The 21,634-nt window shown below is 37.4% G+C and overlaps 1 protein-coding gene across 4 annotated transcripts; it reads right to left on the bottom strand.

The window, feature by feature from the left end:
- Nucleotides 1–562: 562 nt before the first annotated feature.
- Nucleotides 563–21,286, bottom strand: LOC129870135 (tRNA (guanine(37)-N1)-methyltransferase 1). 4 transcript variants are annotated; one of them, XM_055944751.1, is made up of 10 exons: nucleotides 20,359–21,286; nucleotides 19,499–19,597; nucleotides 19,013–19,132; nucleotides 18,729–18,895; nucleotides 18,553–18,623; nucleotides 18,028–18,170; nucleotides 17,663–17,774; nucleotides 2,889–3,001; nucleotides 2,651–2,784; nucleotides 563–1,013 (listed from the first exon to the last, which is right to left on the bottom strand). In XM_055944751.1, the coding sequence occupies exons 1-9, from the start codon at nucleotides 21,133–21,135 to the stop codon at nucleotides 2,656–2,658; spliced, it is 1,731 nt and encodes a 576-aa protein (XP_055800726.1). In that variant the 5' UTR covers nucleotides 21,136–21,286; the 3' UTR covers nucleotides 563–1,013; nucleotides 2,651–2,655. The 4 variants fall into 4 exon arrangements, with proteins under 4 accessions (XP_055800726.1, XP_055800728.1, XP_055800725.1 ...); XM_055944753.1 differs by having other exon boundaries at nucleotides 563–827; XM_055944750.1 differs by having other exon boundaries at nucleotides 563–943; nucleotides 20,359–21,285.
- Between the last annotated feature and the right edge of the window lie 348 nt (nucleotides 21,287–21,634).

The raw sequence follows: 21,634 nt of genomic DNA, 5'->3' as shown, positions 1-21,634 counted from the left end.
TAGAGATGGTTGTTTAATCAAACCGCATTTCACTCTTTCTTAAATATATCTAAAGAGATGAGATGGTTGTTCTTTACTCTGGTTTTGCCATAAGAATGCCTGGAGACTAGAGTAAATGTTGCCTTCAACTTTGTGCTTCTTGGGTGAAAGCCTTACCTAGTTGTGGCAAATCCACCCATCCAGCCTTTGCATCCCCAAGGGAAAAGAGATGTAGTTTCTTCTAATACTGGTTCTTTAACGCATCACCAAATCCATTGCAGTAAGAAAATGGGCAACCACCAAGAATTTGAAGGTAATGGATAAGACCTCAAACAAACAAATGTTGTGAATGGAAGAAAAAAGTACACCATATATAGCATTTTACACCTCCTACACTGATTTGATGGAAGGTACACAACACTTTCATGTTTAAGAAGAAACAGAGTTGCTAACAGACTTCTTGTGTTTGGATTGGTACCAGAAAAATAAAAGAAATTCAGCCACGAATATAAGATCCACAACTGGATACCATTGCCGTGATTTTCTTTCCCCGTATTGGTAAACTTTCAAAGTCTAGATAGGATGCTGTTCAAAATGAAATTTTCATGACCAAGTGAGATGACTACTATAATGGTATGGTCCACAGTAAAGCTACAATTTCCACACACTACAGCTGTATTTACATTCTCTAGAAGATATGGTGCATCATAACTACAAGACATTCAAATCAAGCTCAAACTTCCATATATTGAGAAACCAAAATTAGATCCTACAATCTATTTTCATGAAATTTGGATGTCTGGAGCGTTTTTCTTCACCTTTATAACCATTTCCAAACTGGTCCACACCTGCAGCATAGCGTTCAAAGTACCAAATCTTTTGTTCAAATTTTATCTGAAGGACAGCTCACTCTCAGCTAATTCTGCTTTCCTATGTGTGATGCAGTGCTCCTGCACTTGAACGTCTATATAACAGAGAGAGGTAAGGAACTCGAGAAGGGGGCTACCAAACACAAGCTCCATCATATGTCACATCTATAACGAAAACATAAGTCATACTAATAAGGGAAACAAAATACAATGACCAAGTAGATGTATACCAACGGACTACCCTCCCTGCTTCATCTACACCTTGCTTTCTTTCACTTCCCATGTTGCTAACATGAATGTCTTACAAGGCACAAATGGGACTCACATGCACAGGGTTATAAGTGTGTATATAAGCCAATGTCCAGCCTGACGCAAGGGCAAGAACTTTAGCCCCCATTAGTTGCATGATGGAATTTACAGACTATCTAACATCACTTCATGTATGCTAGAACACCCTGCCATATCCACCCCATACATCCCAATAACATTTTCTCTAAATTTTCTTTTAAGAATTTGACTAGAATTATTACCTTATTATAAAATAAAGTATTAGAATAGTTTAAATGTTTTTATTCTATAATGTAGGATTTGTTAACTAAGTATATAGTTATGTACATAGATTATTATACCCTAATACTTGGTACAAAGGGGAGTAAAAATCAAATAGTTTGAGATTAATGCATAATTAACCGATTGATGGATCAATTTTGCTTTCGCAACTGTATAGTTTTTCTGTAATGTTCATCACTTTTCAACTTCTAAATTATTTTCTTTTATAAAGTTTTACATTTTGTTTTTATTTGAAAATATAATAAATTTTTCATGGGGCTAACTTCTTGCTTTGTAATTCCTGTCGACATAAACTTCAATTTCTTATTCTCATAGCAGTTTATTTTATAGTCAAGCATCCACAAGAAGCAATAGTACACAGAAAACAAATAAGAAAAGAACCCCCCAAAAAATGTCTTGGAGATAAGACCATCTCCAACCCAACACCAAATTTTGTACTATTTTAGTGTGTGAATAGTGTTCACACCAAATTTGCCGCGACACTATTCATCACACCAAATCATTTTTTTGAATATTTTAATATTATTTTCATTATACAAAACTAATTTAACATTTTATAAGTTATATGATTTTAATTAAGTCCCTAATATGCTTAATTATTTTTTATGTAATATTTTTATAATATTAATTTTAGATGTTAAAGTTGGTGTGTATAAATTAATTTTCGTATATATGATTTTTTAATAAAATTTAAGTTAATTTTACTATTAAATTATAATTGAATAAAAATACAACTATAACCTTCACAAAAACAAAAAAATGCAAATATAATAAATTATTAGACAAACAATATAACGCACTTTAAATAATCGAATATGAATTATATAGGGTAAATATGTGAAAATAGAAGAAATAGATTTTTTTATAAAATAAGAAAATATAAATGAAATAAAAAAAATATATAATATTGAAGAGAGAGAAGAATATAAAGAGAATATTCTTTTTTAGTGTAAAATTTAGTGTAGTGGATTGGAGTTGGTTTACACTATGTAAAATTTGGTATTATGGGTTGGAGATGTCCCAAGGCTTGTGAACTACTAATACGCAGCCCCTAGTAATAACCTAGAAAGCTGAATACAAAAAACAGAACAAGATAATCTAGTTAGCAACTTTTTCATTATAATTTTTCTCCTATATATGGTTTCGATAAACTTATTTACATCTGAAAATGGGATGGACTGTAACATGTAAATGTTGACAAAGGCTTCAACTACCCGAACAAAATTACTTACGGAGTTTATTTAGCAAATGCCACTGTCTCAGGTAGAACAAATGATGCACACAACATCCATTTTCCTGGTGCAACAAGGCGAACCTTGTGCATCTGTACCTCAAAAGCCACCTCAGACAGTGCAATCCTGATTTTCTGTTCAAGTTTAAGGAAGAAAAATTCAGCATTCCCCACAGTGATACCTGGCCCAAAAATGTTCAGTCATATGAAAAGAAATAGTGCACAAGCAAACAGCAGACCTCATGAAAGTCGAATTCAGGATCCTGAGCTTTCGAAAACCCATATACATGGATCCTTGGCAAGGTAAATTGCTTATCCGTATGCTTATTTCTGAAAATTCCTCTAAATGTATCTGCAAACATGAGAAAAGCATTTATGTATGGCTACATGTATAAATGGAATGGAAGGTCTGCCTGTATTTTTTGGACACCTCTACTCCTACATTGAACTGAAAAAAAGAATGCAATGCAGCACATTGCCTTCTGAGAAAAATTTCAAAGTACTGTCATGCCACACCATACATTTCAATTATGAGAGTAAGAGAACTAATCAAGGCAATAATTTAAGTGGTGGAAGATGCTTTTGATATTGTCACTCAATAGAAATATTCGAAACAAACTATCCATCAGATCCATAGAAACACCATTCCCTGCAAAAGTCATAGTAGATCTATTTCAACACTTAAAAAAAGGTGTCTTACCCATCAAACCATTGCCTAACAACCATGCTAGTAGACACTTAGGGACAAAATAAAGTCCCACATTGGTTGGGGAATGGAGTGCTAGCCTACTTATATGGACTTGGGGAATCCTCCCCTCATGAACTAGCTTTTGGGGTTGAATTAGGCTCAAGTGTCATATTTTTACATGGTATCAAAGCCAGGTCCATTCCCATTTGAGCTCTCAGTCCACGGCTCCACGCTCCTATTGGGCATGGGCATGAAGGGGGGTGTTAGAGTAGGTAAAGTCCCACGTTGGTTGGGGAATGGACTGTGGTTTACTTATATGGACTTGGGCAATCCTCCCCCTCATGAGCTAGATTTTGAGGTTGAATTAGGATCAAGTGTCATATCTTTACAAGTAAGGGAAGGAAAAAGAATGAAACATAACTGTATCAATAAATTCAAGAAAATCCCTACCCTCCCTCGTGCTCTGCATATTCTTTTTGGTGCCCTTAGAAGCTTGTTTATCAATAATATTCAAAACTAAAGCTTCTCATGCTTCATTATTATTTTTTTGATAAGCATCTTCTCATGCTTCATTATCATCGCAAGAATTACTGTCAATCCCTGGAATGCTACGCCTCCAACTACATTGTTACATGCAAGTTGGCATTAACAGAGGTAAACAAATCTTCTTAATGAAAAACTTTCTGGGGCCATAGTTCAACCAAGAGAAACAGATAATCACGGCCAACAGGGCTCCTTAAACTCTAACCCCATAGTAATGGCAGAAGCCAAAAATCAGATTTCGACAAGCAGGATACTTACAAAAAACTAAGAGAAACTGAGACATTTTATACTAGTGATTAATAAGTATGGCAGCAGAACTAGATCCTGCACAACCGGACCAGTATCAACCGGAAGTGGCCATAAAAAATGGTGGTTCCGTCCAGACCGGACCGGAATTCTGGATTTCCGTTATTAATTATTTTTTTTAGATTAATTAAATTAACTTAATTTATGATTGAAAAAATTGAAAAACTATATAACTTAAAAAGTTAAAGACTTTTTTAAAAGTTTAAATTTTTTACTTTAAAAGTTTAAATTTTCAAATTTACAAACTTACTTAAGTTTGAATTTAAAATTTTCAAAACTTTTAGAGTTTGAAACATTTGAAAATTGAAATACATAAAAAAACCTTGAATTAAATTGAAGACAATAATTAAAAAAAAATTGAGGCGAATAGCCTATAATTTTATTCATAAGAAATTAAAGTAGTACAATTTACAAATATTAGAAGAGAACCTAATCTACGCAACCACCTTCTAGGAATTAGGCCTCGAATTATCTAATATTTGTAGTCTCCAAAATAGTCTCGTCTTAATTCTTCTAACATTTCTTTAGTAACTTGTTCCGAAAGTGGTTGTATAGCTTGTTCCTCCAATGCATCCATTCCGTCTTCCTTAGAATCTACCAAAATATTGTCTACATCATATATTCAAATTAGGCAAGTGAACTTGGACGCCCAAAATTTCTACGCTCGGCATTGATCCAATCCCTAAATAATACCGATATTTCTAAGCTGTCAGATGCTAACGAATGCCTATGCTCTCCTATTTGAAATCTGGTTGCACTAAAAGCTCCCTTCGAAGCTACTGAAGATGCCTGAATAGCGAACAAATCTCGAACAACCCGTTGAAGTCTTGGAAAGCTCCCTTGCCGCGATTCCTCCACCAATTCAAAAGGTCGGGTTTGCCTTCTAGATCTTTAATGCTTTCCGTTCCCTCATTAAAATATTCATCAAAATCATTTTTTTTGTTAGAAGTAAGTCCAAGATAACTTTCTAATTCCACTTCTAGCTCGTTAGGGATGGGATTCCTAAGACCTCTGATGCAATATTATCTTCAAAATATTTACACCTAGATGATTGGGGTTTTTCAGGATGTACTACTTCATTTAATCTACCAGAATTATACAAGTCATAATTTTCTAACTTTATTTTTTATATTATTTTTAACCGTTGCTAAACTAGGTTCTTCGTCATTTTTAATACCTAAATTTAAATAAATTTTTTCAACGATTAGTGATGCACCTACTTCTTTATATGTTTGATTAAATAAACAAGTAGTTAAATAAATTTGAGAAATAGAAAAAAATATATTTTTTAAATTTATCAATCATTACATCAATGAAATCTTTAAATGTTTGTTTATTTCTATAATCATAAACTTTAGTGGAAATTGCACAAATATTTGGTAAAACAGAATAAATAGTAGGGTAATAAAGTCCAGAAATTTGTTTTGTAGCTAAGTAAAAAACTTTTGAAAATTCTACAAGTTCTTTTACGTAATCTCAATCTTTATCTTGAAGTCCATAATCCATATCTGCATTCCAAACCATTTGTACAGGTTTTCTATATTCATAAGCTACTCTAAGCATTTCGTATAAAGAATTCCACCTAATAGCAACTCTTTTTGAAATTTTTCTATATGGAAGATTAAATTCAAGGCACAGATTTTCAAAATCTTTACGTCTAGATTTTACCTGACATTTAAATATAAAATGACATGCAGTTTCACATCTAATACAACCATTATTATACATTAATATACCATCTCTCTAATACATTGGGCATGTGAAGAGCAGAGACACAGATGCCCCAGTGCGGAGGTGTGAAAGGTTGGCCATGGATGGTTTCAGAAGAGGTAAGGGTAGGCCGAAGAAATATTGGGGAGAGGTGATTAGATAGGACGTGACGCAGTTACAGCTTACCGAGGAAATGACCTTAGATACGAGGATGTGGAGGACTCATATTAGGGTAGAAGGCTAGTACATAGTCTCGTTATTCTTCCGTACTAGTAGGCGCATTAGCGCACTATAATTTCTTGTGCTCTGACTTCTGTTATTATCTATTACTTTCTGTACTTTGATTACTTTATTTTATCTATGTCGCTTTCATTATTTGCTTTTCCATACCGCTTTGAACTTCTTAGCCTTAGCTAACCTCTTTTTATGCTTCTATTGAGCCGAGGGTTTCTCGAAAACAGCCGTCCTACCTTGGTAGGAGTAAGGTCTGCGTACACTTTACCCTCCCCAGACCCCACGTTGTGGGATTTCACTGGATTGTTGTATGTGTGCATCACACCTAATATGAAAACCATCATCATAAACAGGGATAAGTACACCTTTTAATAAATCAAAAGCAAATGTATTATTAGAAGCATTGTCTAATGTGATACTCATTATTTTATTAGTTATTCCATAAAATTCTGTAACTCCTAAAATAGTTTGAGATATGTAAGCACCGGTTTTTGAAACTTCACAACTTTTATAATCCAAAATATGGTTTTGCAAATTAAAATTTTCATCAATCCAATGACCGGGAATTGTAAAAATAATCATTACCATTTACACTGTGGCCCATATCAGAAGTTGTAGTTATTTTACAAGTATTACAATTAAATAAACAACGAAGATAATGAAGATGTTGGCCTTGATAATCAAAAATGATTTTTTTAATCGTGTTTCTTGAAGAACCATTAAAAGATGAATTATACACTAATTTAATATAATGAATAAAATCAGAATTTTCACCAAAAACTAAAAGGTAATCCAGTAACAACCAACATTTTAGCTAATTCTTCTAGATCTCTTTCTCTACTATATGATCGATGTGTACTAGGGCCAGAAACATTTGAAGGGTGTAATTGTGATTGTACCATGTTAGAGCCCCCTACTCCTACAGATGCATCAGGAAGGGGAGTACCATTTTTTAGCGACTCGGCTATATCTTTAGCTTCTAAAAATTCTCTTCTACAACAATTCATCAAATGATTTCTTAAATGTCTTGTACCACCCCCCTCCTTTCCGCAGTTTTATGGTTCATAATATGTTTACATTTATTACAAATTGCTTGAGTTTTATCTTCACTTTGAGTCAAAAATTGTCACACAATTGTTTTTTACGTTCAGGCTTAGGCCAAGAAGGATGTACGGCGGGAGCAGGACTAGTAGTCGTAAGTGGCTCAGTTTCATCATCATCATCTAGTGATTCATTAAAATTATCAAATCTTCATGTTCTAATTGAGTATTAGTATCAATATCAAAACTAGTTTCATTGACATACGTATAATCATCAATATTAATTAGTAATTGTGATTATCTAGTTTTAGATTTAGAAGAATTATCACCAATTTTAGTTTATCCAGTTATTACATTAGCAATAGTACCTAAAATTAATTTTTTTACCTTTTCTTGAAATATTTTTGTCACCGGAATCCATATTAAAATTTTAGAAATAAACAAACTAAATATAATACGAAAATTAAACACAAACAAATAAATAATTAAACTAGTAAAGACTAAAGAGATGAAAATTGTAAGTTGGAACAAATGTACCACACGTCTGCGTAAAAGCAGACGTAAAAGCCAAAAATTGATAGATGAAACTTGAAGATTGAAGATGCTCCAAAATAATCCACCAAAATTTTCAAACTAATCAAATTTTAGAACACTTAAAAGAGTATTTTAGAAAACTTGAAAGAGTTGAGAAGTAGAAATGAGTGTGAAAAGATTGTGAAGGGTGGGGTTTTTATAGTTAAAAAATAAAACTTAATTATTAATTTTATAAAAATTGGGGGGGGGGGGGTAGGGGTGATTTGGGGGTGAAGTAGCTGTTGGGGCCCCCCACCCAACAGCTAGTTGCAACAACTACTTTATTTTTAAAAACAAAAATTAAAAAATCCGTCACAGTTCCGGACCTGGACGATCCGGTATTTCACCTCCCCCGTCCCGTTCTCTATCCTGGACCCCCCTACCCACTGACACTTACCGGACCAAAATGAAACCAGACTCCGATCGGAATGGACCGATACCAGTAAGTGCCTGTGGGTAGGAGGTAAAGGGGTCCAGGATAGGGAATGCCAGAACGGGATGGGGGGAGGGAAAATAACAGATCGTCCCAATCTGGTTTGTGTCGGTACCGGTCTGGTACTGTGACTGAATTTTTTTAAAAAAAAAATATTTCAATAAAGTAGCCGTCGTGTGTGCCCTCCAACGGCTACTTCACCCCCACATTCCTCAAATCACCCCCTATCCCCCCCTCTTTATCTTTTTGTACCCTAAACTTTATAAAATTAACAATTAGGTCATATTTTTTAACTACAAAAAAACCCCACCCCTCACAATTTTTCACTCATTTCTACTCCTCAACTCTGAACTCTTTCAAGTATTCTAAAATACTCTCTTAAGTATTTTAAAATTTGATTAGTTTGAAATTTTTGGTGGATTTATTTTGAGCATCTTCAAGTTTCATCTATCAAATTTTGGAGGGGGGTGGTACAGGACATTTAAGAAATCATTTGATGAATTGTTTTAGAAGAGAATTTTTCGAAGCTAATGCGATAGCTGAGTCAATAAAAAAGGTACTCCCCTTCCTAATGCATCTGTAGGTGTAGGGGACTCTAACATGGTACAATCGCAATTAAACTCTTCAAATATTTCTGACCCTAGTACACATCGATCATATAGTAGAGAAAGATATCTAGAAGAATTAGCTAAAATGATTGTTGTTACTGGATTGCCTTTTATTTTGGTGAAAATTCTGATTTTATTCATTATATTAAATTAGTGTATAATCCATCTTTTAATGGTTTTTCAAGAAACACGATTAAAAAAACCATTTTTGATTATCAAGGCCAGCATCTTCATTATCTTCGTTGTTTATTTAATTATAATACTTGTAAAATAGTAATGATAATTTCACAATTATCGGTCATTGGATTGATGAAAATTTTAATTTGCAAAAACGTATTTTGGGTTATAAAAGTTGTGAAGTTTCAAAAATCGATGCTTACATAGCTCAAACTATTTTAAGAGTTACGAAATTTTATGGAGTAGCTAATAACATAATGAGTGTCAAATTAGACAATGCTTCTAATTTATTAAAAGGTGTACTTACCCCGATTTATGATGATGGTTTTCATATTAGGTGTGATGCACACATATATATAATTTAATTGTTAGAGATGGTATATCAATGTATAATAATAATTGTATTAAATGTGAAACTCCATGCCATTTTATATTTAAATGTCAGGTAAAATGACAATCTAGACGTAAAAATTTTGAAAATCGGTGACTTGAATTTAATATTCCATATAGAAAAACTCCAACAACAGTTGCTACTAGGTGAAATTATTTATACAAAATGCTTAGAGTAGCTTATGAATATAGAAAATCTTTACAAATGGTTTGGAATGCTCATAATGCAGATATGGATGATAAAAGATTGGGATGACGTAAAAGAACTTGTAGAATTTTTAAAAGTTTTTTACTTAGCTACAAAACAAATTTCTGGACTTTATTACCCTACTATTTATTCTGTTTTACCAAATATTTGTGCAATTTCCACTAAATTTTATGACTATAGAAATAAACAAACATTTAAAGATTTCATTGATGTAATGATTGATAAATTTAAAAAATATTTTTTTTCCTATTCTTCAAATTTATTTAACTACTTGTTTATTTAATCCAACATATAAAGAAGTAGGTGCATCAATAATCGTTGAAAAACTTTATTTAAATTTAGGTATTAAAAATGACGAAGAACCTACTTTAACAACGGTTAAAAATAGTATAAAAAATGAAGCTAGAAAATTATGACTTGTATAATTATGATAGATTAAATGAAGCAGTACGTCCTGAAAAACCCCAATCATCTAGGTGTAAATATTATGAAGATAATATTGATGATATGTTAGAAAGTTATCTTGGACTTACTTCTAACGAACAACAACAACAAACCCAGTATAATCCCATAATGTGGGGTCTGGGGAGGGTAGAGTGTACACAGACCTAACCCCCACCTTGAAAGGTAGGGCGGCTGTTTCCGAAAGACCCTCGGCTTTAAGAGAGGACAAGATAAAAGGTCAGATAGGGGAAAACATATAGAAAACAAGATGAAAACAGAAATAGCAAAAGGGAAAGTCGTGGTAGAGTGGTACGGGAAGAAAGAGGCATAACTACAATAAAGAAATAAATAAATAAGTAAGATAAGATAGATAAGACAGTCAAAGTACAACGGCGCCACAACTATAAACAGCAATACAATGCAGAAATCAAAAGGCAATAAACAATGAGCAGAACTACAACTACTATGGTGCAAAAGATGAATCACTTAGCCTTTAATCCTAATCTGAGTCCTCCACAAAGGAAATTATAGTGCGCTAATGCGCCTACTAATAGGGTAGGATAACGCGACTATGTACTAGCCTTCTACCCGAATGCAGGTCCTCCACACACTCCTATCTAAGGTCATGTCCTCGGTAAGCTGTAACTGCGCCATGTCTTGTCTAATCACCTCTCCCCAATATTTCTTCGGCCTACCCCTACCTCTTCTGAAGCCATCCATGGCCAACCTCTCACACCTCCTCACTGGGGCATCTGTGTCTCTCCTCTTCACATGCCCAAACCACCTAAGTCGCATTTTCCGCATCTTGTCTTCCACTGAGGCCACTCCTACCTTATCCCGAATAGCCTCGTTTCTAATCATGTCGCTCCTGGTATACCCACACATCCATCTCAGCATTCTCATCTCTGCTACTTTCATCTTTTGGACGTGAGAGACCTTAATTGGCCAACACTCCGCCCCATATAACATAGCCGATCTAACAACCATTTTGTAGAACTTGCCCTTAAGTTGTGGTGGCACCTTCTTGTCACAGAGCACCCCGGAAGCGAGCCTCCATTTCATCCACCCTGCCCCAATACGATGTGTGACATCGTCGTCAATCTCCCCGCTGCCTTGCATGATAGACCCCAGGTACTTGAAACTACCTTTCTTTTGGATGGCCTGGTCACCAAGCATAACTTCCGCGCCAACCTCATGGGGTGTCTCACTGAACTTGCACTCTAAGTACTCTGTCTTGGTCCTACTCAGCTTAAACCCTTTAGACTCCAGGGTGTGTCTCCAATCCTCCAGCTTAGCGTTAACTCCGCTACGAGTCTCATCGATCAGGACTATATCGTCTGCAAAAAGCATACACCATGGCACCTCACCTTGACTTTGTCGCGTCAATACATCCATCACCAAGGCAAATAAAAACGGACTAAGGGCTGATCCTTGATGTAACCCCATCACAACTGGGAAGTGCTCTGAGTCTCCTCCTACTGTCCTTATCCTGGTTTTAGCGCCCTCATACATATCCTTGATCACTCCAATGTACGCCGCCGGTACACCTTTAGCCTCCAAACATCTCTATAGTATACTTCGTGGAACTTTATCATAAGCCTTTTCTAGATCAATGAATACCATATGCAAGTCTCTCTTTCTCTCCCTATACTGCTCCACCAGTCTCCTCATAAGATGGATAGCTTCAGTAGTTGAGCGTCCCGACATAAATCCAAACTTGTTCTCTGAAATAGACACGTCTCTCCTAACCCTCATCTCCACCATTCTTTCCCACACTTTCATAGTATGGCTTAGAAGCTTGATACCCCTATAGTCGTTGCAACTCTGGATATCTCTCTTGTTTTTGTATAGAGGGATTAGTACGCTCGACCTCCATTCTTCGGGCATCGTTGTTGTCCTAAAGATGACATTAAATAACCTAGTCAGCCACTCCAAACCTACCTGGCTCGTGCTCTTCCAAAATTCACCAGGGATCTCGTCAGGTCCGGCCGCTCTTTCCCAGCGCATCCTACGCACAGCACCCTTAAGCTCTTCGACCGAAATACTCCTGCAACACTCACCAACGCGACGCCTCCCTGTATGTTCCAAATCTCCCAACATAATCTCTCTGTCTCCTTCTTCGTTCATGAAAGTACGATTGCTATCTCTGTTTAATGAGGGTCTCTTCTACCAATACTTTTCCATGTTCGTCCTTAATGCACTTCACTTGATCCACATCGCGTGCCCTTCGCTCCCGCATCCTGGCTAGCTTGAACAATTTCCTATCCCCGCCTTTTTCTTCTAGTTCAGCATAAAGGCGTTCAAAAGCTGCCGTTTTTGCCGTCGAGATCGCCGACTTCGCCTCCTTCCTCGCTATCTTATAAAGTTCCCTATTCGTCCACTTCTCCACCTCGTCCTTGCTTTCTATCAGCTCCGCATATGCTATCTTCTTCGCTTCCACCTTACTTCTAACGAAAAAAAATAATTTTGATGAATATCTTAATGAGGGAACGAAAAGCATTAAGGATCCATAAGGCAAACCCGACCTTTTGAATTGGTGGAGGAATCACGGCAAGGCATTTTCAAAACTTCAACGGGTTGTTCGAGATTTGTTCGCTATTCAGGCACCTTCAATAGCTTCGAAGGAAGCTTTTAGTGCAACCAGATTTCAAATAGGAGAGCATAGGCATTTGTTAACATCTGACAGCTTAGAAATATCGGTATTATTTAGGAATTGGATCAATGCCGAGAGTAGGAATTTTGGGCGTCCAAATTTACCTGTCAAATTTAAATATGATGTAGACAATATTTTGATAGATTCTAGTGAAGACGGAATGGATGCATTGGAAGAACAAGCTATACAACCACTTTCGAAACATGTTACTAAAGAAATGTTAGAAGAATTAAGACGACACTATTTTGGAGACTACAAATATTAGATAATTCGAGGCCTAATTAAAACAGAACATTTCCTAGAAGGTGGCTGTATAGATTAGGTTCTCTTCTAATATTTGTAAACTGTAATACAAATTGTACTACTTAATTTTTTATGAATAAAATTATAGACTATTCGCTTTAAATTTTTTTAATTATTGTCTTCAATTTAATTCAAGTATTTTTTTATATATTTCAATTTTCAAATGTTTCAAACTCTAAAAGTTTTGAAAATTTCAATTTCAAACTTAAGTTAGTTTGTAAATTTTAAATTTGAAAATTTAAACTTTAAATTTTTTAAATTTAAACTTTAAAAGTTTAAAATTTGAACTTTAAAAATTTAAAAGTTGAAAATTTAAACTTTTAAAGTAAAAATTAAACTTTGAAAATTTAAAATTTAAACTTTTAAAAAAGTCTGACTTTTTAAGTTATATACTTTTTCATTTTTTTTCAATCATAAATAAAGTTAATTTAATTAATTAAAAAAAATAAAAACGAAAACCCGAAATTCCAATCCGGTATCGGTCCGGTCCGGTCCCCATATATACCGGACCGGGACAACCTTCAAATTTTCTATCGGTTATACTGGTACCGGTCAAGTCCGGTTCCGGGTTCCAGACGGGACCACCATTTTTTATGGCCGGTTCCGGTTGATACCGGTCCGATTGTGCCGGATTTGGTTCCGCTGCCACACTTACTAGTGATATGAAGATATTGTAGATGCTACATGACAACTTAAATGAGAATACAGGAAAAGAGATGCCAGGAGTCGATAAGAAGTGCAGTTGAAATATCAAGACGTCATCTTCTCAATCTAGCAACTTCGGAATTACACCTGGGAGAGTAAATTAGAAAAACTTGAAGCAGTGGGAATATTTCCTCAACTAAATCACACCTCCACCCCCGACCCCCCCGACCCCCCACCTCCATCCCACCTACACCCAGGCCACCACCTCCCCAAGCGGCCACCGGCGAAGACTATTTCCGGCCAGATCTCTCTCCCCTCTGTTCTCTCTCTTCATCTCTCCTTCTTCTTTGTGTTTTCTTTTCTTTTCTTTTTTCCTCTTTGACTGCGATCGAAAATCCCCCACCAGTAGATTTTCGGGCAGTTTTTGCACAGGTATTTCGGTAGTTTCTGGTGGTGAACAGTATTTCCGGTGAGTGAACAGTGTTTCCGGCGCATGAACAGTGTTTCGAGGTGAACAGTATTTTCAGCGCGTGAACAATATTTCCGGCGTGAACCAGGTTCTTTTCAACTGGAGTTGGTACCTCCGGTTTCCAAATATTCTTTGTTCATACGCTTGTCGTTACATTTTGCTGACTTTAGACCATTGAATACTTTAGTAGTTCATACGCGTTTTCGTGGCTTTGGATAGTGATGGTAGATTAGGGTCATGTTCTCATTCAGGGTCGGGGATGAGGGTAAGGAGGGGTAAATGGGTTAAAGGAGAGTCTAGACTAAGAGTAGGTTCTTGGAACATTGGGACGTTAACGGGAAAGTCAATAGAGCTAGTTAAAATTCTTAAGAAAAGGAAGATTAATATAGCTTGTGTCCAAGAGACCAAATGGGTAGGTACTAAAGCTAAGGAGGTAGACGGGTATAAGCTTTGGTTCTCTGGTAGATCAAAGTATAGGAATGGGGTAGGCATTTTAGTAGACAGTGATCTAAGGGATCAGGTGATAGAGGTTAGGAGAATCACTGATAGGATGATGTCGATTAAGGTGGTCGTTGAAGGGACTACTTTGAACATTATTAGTGCTTATGCGCCGCAAGCGGGCTTAGCAGAGGAGGAGAAGAGGCGCTTTTGGGAGGATTTGGACGAGTTAGTGGGAAGCATACCGCCTACTGAGAAGCTTTTCGTGGGAGGGGACTTCAATGGGCACATCGGGTCTATTTCGGGAGGGTATGACGATGTGCATGGAGGCTTTGGCTTCGGGGACAGAAATGGAGGAGTTTCACTTTTGGAGTTCGCAAGAGCTTTTGGGTTGGTGATAGCTAATTCGAATTTCCCAAAAAAGGAGGACCACTTGGTAACCTTCAGTAGTTCAGTAGCTAAGACTCAGATAGACTTTTTACTCCTTAGGAAGGATGATAAAGGTCTGTGCAAAGACTGCAAGGTCATTCCGATAGACAACCTTACAATCCGACATAAGCTCTTGGTAATGGATTTAGGGATCAAGATGACGAGGAAGAAGAGGGTCGGGAATGATCGACCTAGGATCAGATGGGGGAGTTTGACCACGGCTAGTGCCCTGGAGATGGGAGAGAAATTGAAGGACATGGGGGCCTGGGATAGTAGTGGGATGCGAACAGTATGTGGGATAGGACGACTAGTTGTATTAGGGTTGTAGCAAGGGAAGTGTTGGGAGTCTCGACAGGTAGTCGTAGTCGACATCAAGGGGACTGGTGGTGGAATGGGGAAGTGCAAGGGAAGGTGGAAGCAAAGAAAATGGTGTACGCGAAGTTGATAGAAAGCACGGATGAGGTGGAGAAGTGGACGAATAAGGAACTTTATAAGATAGCGAAGAAGGAGGCGAAGTCGGCTGTTTCGACGGCAAAAACGGTAGCTTTTGAACGCCTTTATGCTGAACTAGAAGAAAAAGGTGGAGATAGGAAATTGTTCAAGCTAGCCAGGGCGCGGGAGAGAAGGGAACGCGATGTGGATCAAGTGAAGTGCATTAAGGACGAGCATGGAAAAGTATTGGTAGAAGAGACTCTCATTAAACAGAGGTGGCAGTCATACTTCCATAAACTTTTGAATGACGTAGGGGACAGAGACTTTGTGTTGGGAGATTTGGAACATACAGAGAGGCGTCGCAATTTTGGATATTGCAGGAGTATTAAGGTCGAAGAGGTTAAGGGTGCTGTTCGTAGGATGCGCTGGGGAAGAGCAACCGGACCTGACGAGATTCCTGGGGAATTTTGGAAGAGCGCCAGCTCGGTAGGTTTGGAGTGGCTGACTAGGTTATTTAATGTCATCTTTAAAACGGCAACGATACCCGAAGAATGGAGGTCGAGCGTAATGATCCCTCTATATAAAAACAAAGGGGATATCCAGAGTTGCAACAACTATAGAGGTATCAAGTTACTAAGCCACACTATGAAAGTGTGGGAAAGAGTGGTGGAGATAAGGGTGAGGAGAGGCGTGTCTATTTCAGAGAACCAGTTCGGATTTATGCCGGGACGCTCAACTACAGAAGCCATCCATCTTATGAGGAGACTGGTGGAGCAATATAGGGAGAGGAAGAGGGACTTGCATATGGTATTCATCGACTTAGAAAAGGCCTACGATAAAGTTCCAAGAGAGATACTATGGAAATGTTTGGAGGCTAAAGATGTACCTGTGGCATACATTAGGGTGATCAAGGACAAGTATGAGGGAGCCAAAACCAGGGTAAGGACAGTAGGAGGGGACTCAGAGAATTTTCCAGTTGGGATGGGGTTGCATCAAGGATCAGCTCTTAGTCCATTTTTATTTGCCTTGGTGATGGATGCATTGACGCGACAAATTCAAGGTGAGGTGCCATGGTGTATGCTTTTCGCGGATGACATAGTCCTGATTGATGAGACTCGTAGTGGAGTTAATGCTAAGCTGGAGGATTGGAGACATACCTTGGAGTCTAAAGGGTTTAAGCTGAGTAGGACCAAGACAGAGTACTTAGAGTGCAAGTTCAGTGAGACACCTCAGGAGGTTGGCGTGGAAGTTAAGCTTGGTGCCCAAGCCATTCAAAAGAGAAGTAGTTTCAAGTATCTTGGGTCTATAATGCAAGGCAGCGGGGAGATTGACGATGATGTCACACATCGTATTGGGGCAGGGTGGATGAAATGGAGGCTCGCTTCCGGAGTGCTATGCAACAAGAAGGTGCCACCACAACTTAAGGGCAAGTTCTACAAAGTGGTGGTTAGACCGGCTATGTTGTATGGGGCAGAGTGTTGGCCAGTTAAGATCTCTCACATTCAAAAGATGAAAGTTGCCGAGATGAGAATGTTGAGATGGATGTGTGGTCACACCAGGAGCGGCAGGATTAGAAATGAGGCTATTCGGGACAAGGTAGGAGTGGCCTCGGTGGAAGACAAGATGCGGGAAATGCGACTGAGATGGTTTGGGCATGTGAAGAGGAGAGACACAGATGACCCAGTGAGGAGGTGTGAGAGGTTGGCCATGGATGGTTACAGAAGAGGTAGGGATAGGCCGAAGAAGTATTGGGGAGAGGTGATTAGACAGGACATGGCTCAGTTACAGCTTACCGAGGACATGACCTTAGATAGGAGGGTGTGGAGGACCCACATTAGGGTAGAAGGCTAGTACATAGTCTCGTTATTCTTCCCTATTCGTAGGCGCATTAGCACATTACAATTTCTTGTGCTCTCATTTCTGCTATTTCTGTTACTATTTATTACTTTTAGTACTTGTGATTACTCTATTTTATCTGTGATGCCTTCGTTATTTATTTTCCTATAGCGCTTTGAATTTCTTAACCTTATCTGACCCCCTTTTTATGTCTTTTTTGAGCCAAGGGTCTCTCGAAAACAGCCGTCCTACCTTGGTAGGAGTAAGGTCTGCGTACACTCTACCCTCCCCAGACCCCACGTTGTGGGATTTCACTGGGTTGTTGTTGTTGTTGTTGTAAATCACACCACATCGTTGGTGCTCACAATTGAAGATTTGGCAAGTAAAACTAACACTAACAACCTCCAATAGCATATCAAAACTTTAAGGTTGAATTTATCAAAAGATTGCGTACCAAGAAACTCTGCAGCATCATTTGGCAAATTCATTACTACTTGAGTAATTGGCCTAGCTTTTTCACTTGCAAAAATACTGTCAATGAACCTCCTCCCATCCATGTTAAAAATCTAAAAAATAAACAAAATCACTATTTTGTGACACCATATATCACTGGATAAGTGAATTCAAGAAACCAAAAGTTATATAAATCATTAATACACCTTCAAGATCAAGGGTGCAAAATAAGTGAACTAGTCTCAGTGAATTTGTACCTCAAAACCAATGTTCTTACTATATTTATATATAGAAAGATCCTATGCATTATTCAAAAGCTAGTGACATACAATAGAAAATACCACTTTCATGTGGATGAATTTGTACCTCAATCTTCCTCTCAATTTTGTTACGGACACAGTTTCTTTCCAGATATTCAACAGCATTAGGATTCAAATCATTAGCATATACATATTTGACCTTCTTTGCAGCAGATATTGCAATGGGACCAACCCCAGCAAAAACATCACCTATAGAGATATAAAAAACTGTGAGAAACAAAGAGAACACCAGGATATAATGCAAGTTAGAAGAGTAACCACAGAGAGATTAAAACAGATAATAAGCAAATGACAAAGCAGTTTGGAGCAGACCAGTTCAGTCGTATTTCTTTGGGTACTCTTATAGTAGTGTCAGTTTCTTTTAGTTGTTTACTGTCACATGCATGTTGTTAAATTTAATTCTTTAGGACTTTTTAAATGGAAACTACTGACACCATGATGGGCTAAACAGTCCGAGAATTTAGTGGAAAGACCAAGAGAAAAATTCGAAAAAAGAAATCGAAGTGGAATCGTAGAGATACCAAGTCTGGAACTCAAATATGCATGTAACAGAGTATTCAAGAAAACTTACAAACAACATCATTGTGGGTGAAGCAACTAAGAAGCCTTTGTCTTTCTGTTGCCAGCCTAGAATTCCAATATCTACCAGAAAATGACAATTTGTAGGAGGAAATAAAAAAAGGAATATCAGATTCTGTGAATCGTAAATTTTCGTCTTTACTTCTATTCTTATTAGCTTAGACTCACACTGCTGCTAAATCAACATCAAAATAGAGTCCATTCTCGGCTACAGTAGTAACAAGAGAATGGTTTCCTGCCAAAACTTCAAGCTGCATTGTTCTGTAGTCATTGTGGATGACATCAATTTTATTGACAACTGTTTGTATCTTTGGCTTGTTCTTGTCCAGAACTACCTGGTAAAAAAAGATCCAAAGAAAGGAAGAAGGGGGATAGTTGCCAACAGCATTTTGAGAAATAAGGTGAAATTTAATATAACCAAAAATTGTGGTAGATGTGTAGAAACCAGGTACCTTTGCAATAAGTTTCTTGTATGGGAAATGCTCATCTCTCAAGTTTAGATGGGCAATATGCCCAACTGTCTCAAAAGCTGAAGGAACAATCATACCTTGTGGAAGCAAGATCTCTAAGACCTGCAAGATGCAAATCCCTCATTTTTGCAAGATACACCAGCTACTTCTACGAATTCATGACAGGTCCAATTAGAGACTTTCTAGTTTCCACGCCCACAACTCACAATGGATGAATGCAAGAGCAAATAAGAAAAAACCAAATGCATCATAGCCTTCTATATCCAATCCAACTATACATGACAGCTCTGGTTATGATATATTCAAGTTTTGTAGATAACAACATGTCAACTTACCCAAGAACCTCACATACTCCACAGGCAATAGGAAACTTGATTGGCTTAAACGGCTAAAAGGAATATCCATCCTAGAAAGATAATACTAATGGCAAAACTGAGACACAAGGTCAAGAATATCTAAGGGACATACCTCATTCATCTGCCAATAATTGTAAAATAATGTCAACTTGCATCTCACAATTTCAAAACTTAATCTTGTACTTTCCTCATTGTGTTCTTTGAGGACTGCCTGCAAACATAGTCCAAATTCATAACAAAGAAGCCATTAGCCTACAAAAATATGCAAGAAGTTGTAAGCATTTAATTTCAACTTTAGATAAGTAACAAGCATTCTATAACTACCACATCTCCCTTGGCCATTATCAAACTACTGACTTCTTGGTAAAAACTATATGAGTATGATACTCATACCCACCAACTATTTAATTCTGTTTACTACTATAGTGGAAAGAGTGAATCAATGATGACAAAAGGGAGAAAGTATGTTGATTTACAACACAGTCTTCATATGTATTGTATAAACAATAGACCAATTAATGAATGTCTGTCTATATTTGAGGTCCCAATCCTTCCATTCTTGTTTCTTGCAGGATAGCTCTCGACAAATTTGATAACATAAACATACTTCGTAAAAATTTGCAACCATGAATAAAATAGGTGCTTGTCAATAAACCACAGTCAAACAAGATTATTATTTTTTTTGTAATTGGCTGCCACTCTCATCCTTTTCTCTACTTAAATACCAGACTTGATTAATCAGCTAGGATTCAAACTCATCACGTGTGTTTACCACACCTACCCTGCTGCACTACCTTTGCCGTGGAACCAAAAGTTCTAGGGACTCAACACACGGAAGGGGGAATAATTACAGGTAGAACGAAAAGCAAAAACACTCCATATTTCAATTCCAAGTACCAACAAGACATTACTCATGAAACTCAAAGCATATGCAACTCATGAAATACTATAGTGCAAAAACATAATAGAAACCTTGATTGCCTCGGGCATTTCCTCTATACCCTTGTCCGCATACCTCTCATCCAATAGCAATAACCTCGTTGATCCACTCCATTTTCTTCTTCTAAAATCATCACCCAATAACCCACTGAAATCCTCATCTTCACTACCCTCCTCTTCAACCACCTTCACTGTTGACATATCACTTCTCCCATGCCCTCTCCTCTCTCTTCCATTTTCCTCCCTCTTCCATTTCTTCTTCTTCTTCTTCGGCCGCGATATTTTAGCCAAATTCTCAAACTTCACATAACCTATCGAATTGAAAGTCTTCGCAAGCTTATCTCTATATAACACCGAACACATTTTCTCTCCATCTCCTTCACCTTTCCCATAAATTCTCCGTTCCAATATCGTCAGGGTTTCATCATCAGTAGTATTATCATTTCCAATAAACACCTTCAATTCGTCATCAATGTCGTCACCAGGAACCCTAGCAATGTTACGAATGCGAGGCCAATTTAAAAGGTGTCCGCGTAATTTGCTCTCGAGGGAGAAACAGTGTTCTGCAGGGACTCGTAAAGCAGTGATATCAAAGACTCTAGTGAAGTTATCTTCATCAGAGTTTTGGTGTGAAGTTTTGTGGCCTTTGTAGAGGGAAGGGCCATAGGAAAGGTGTTGGGGTAAGGATGCGGTAATGGCGGCGGCGGCTGTAGTGGAGAAGAGAGCTTTAGGGGAAAAGCGGTAAGTGAAAGGGAGAGAAGAAGTGAGTTTGTTGAGTATAATGGCGGAGGGCAATGGATAGAGAGCCATTATTTGAAGTTTAACGGATACATAGCAGGTGATAACTGATAACAGGGATGGAGTTTGGTTGCTGGTTAAACGAGTTGCAAATAAAAATAGAGAGGTAAAACAGAGACACTCGAATGGTAAGCAGTTCTTGCTTTCAACCTCAAGGTTCTCAATTCGAGTTAAGGATATTACTTTGTTAAAAATATCCGTTCATTAAAAAAAAAAAAAAGTTTTAGGGGTAATACATAAATTACCAACATGGGTGTGATTTCTTCCTCTGCCTCTGCTGCTATTGATGTGTCTACTCCCATTGACTCTTTTTGAGTAAGATCAGTCTACTTCACTCTTAATTAGAGATCTCGGATTCGATTCCTGGATATGAAAAAAAAATTGTTGGGAGTGTCACCCCGAATGGGCCCTGTAATGCACGATCCAGATTTAATCGAGGATCCACAGGCTCCGAACACCGAGTGGGAAACCAAAAAAAAAAGTTTTAGGCATAATACATAAATTGGCCCCT

The sequence above is a fragment of the Solanum dulcamara genome, chromosome 10, assembly GCF_947179165.1.
Source record: "Solanum dulcamara chromosome 10, daSolDulc1.2, whole genome shotgun sequence".
NCBI classification, from domain to species: Eukaryota; Viridiplantae; Streptophyta; class Magnoliopsida; order Solanales; family Solanaceae; genus Solanum; species Solanum dulcamara.
This window is presented reverse-complemented; position numbering and strand designations above follow the sequence as displayed.

Coding starts and splice junctions, on each gene's coding strand:
- LOC129870135 (XM_055944751.1), bottom strand. CDS start 21,135: ATGGCTCTCTATCCATTGCCCTCCGCCATTATACTCAACAAACTCACT. Junction 18,624..18,728: donor GATGTTGATTTAGCAGCAGT/GTGAGTCTAAGC, acceptor ATTTTCTGGTAG/ATATTGGAATTCTAGGCTGG. Junction 2,785..2,888: donor CTGAATTCGACTTTCATGAG/GTCTGCTGTTTG, acceptor AAACTTGAACAG/AAAATCAGGATTGCACTGTC.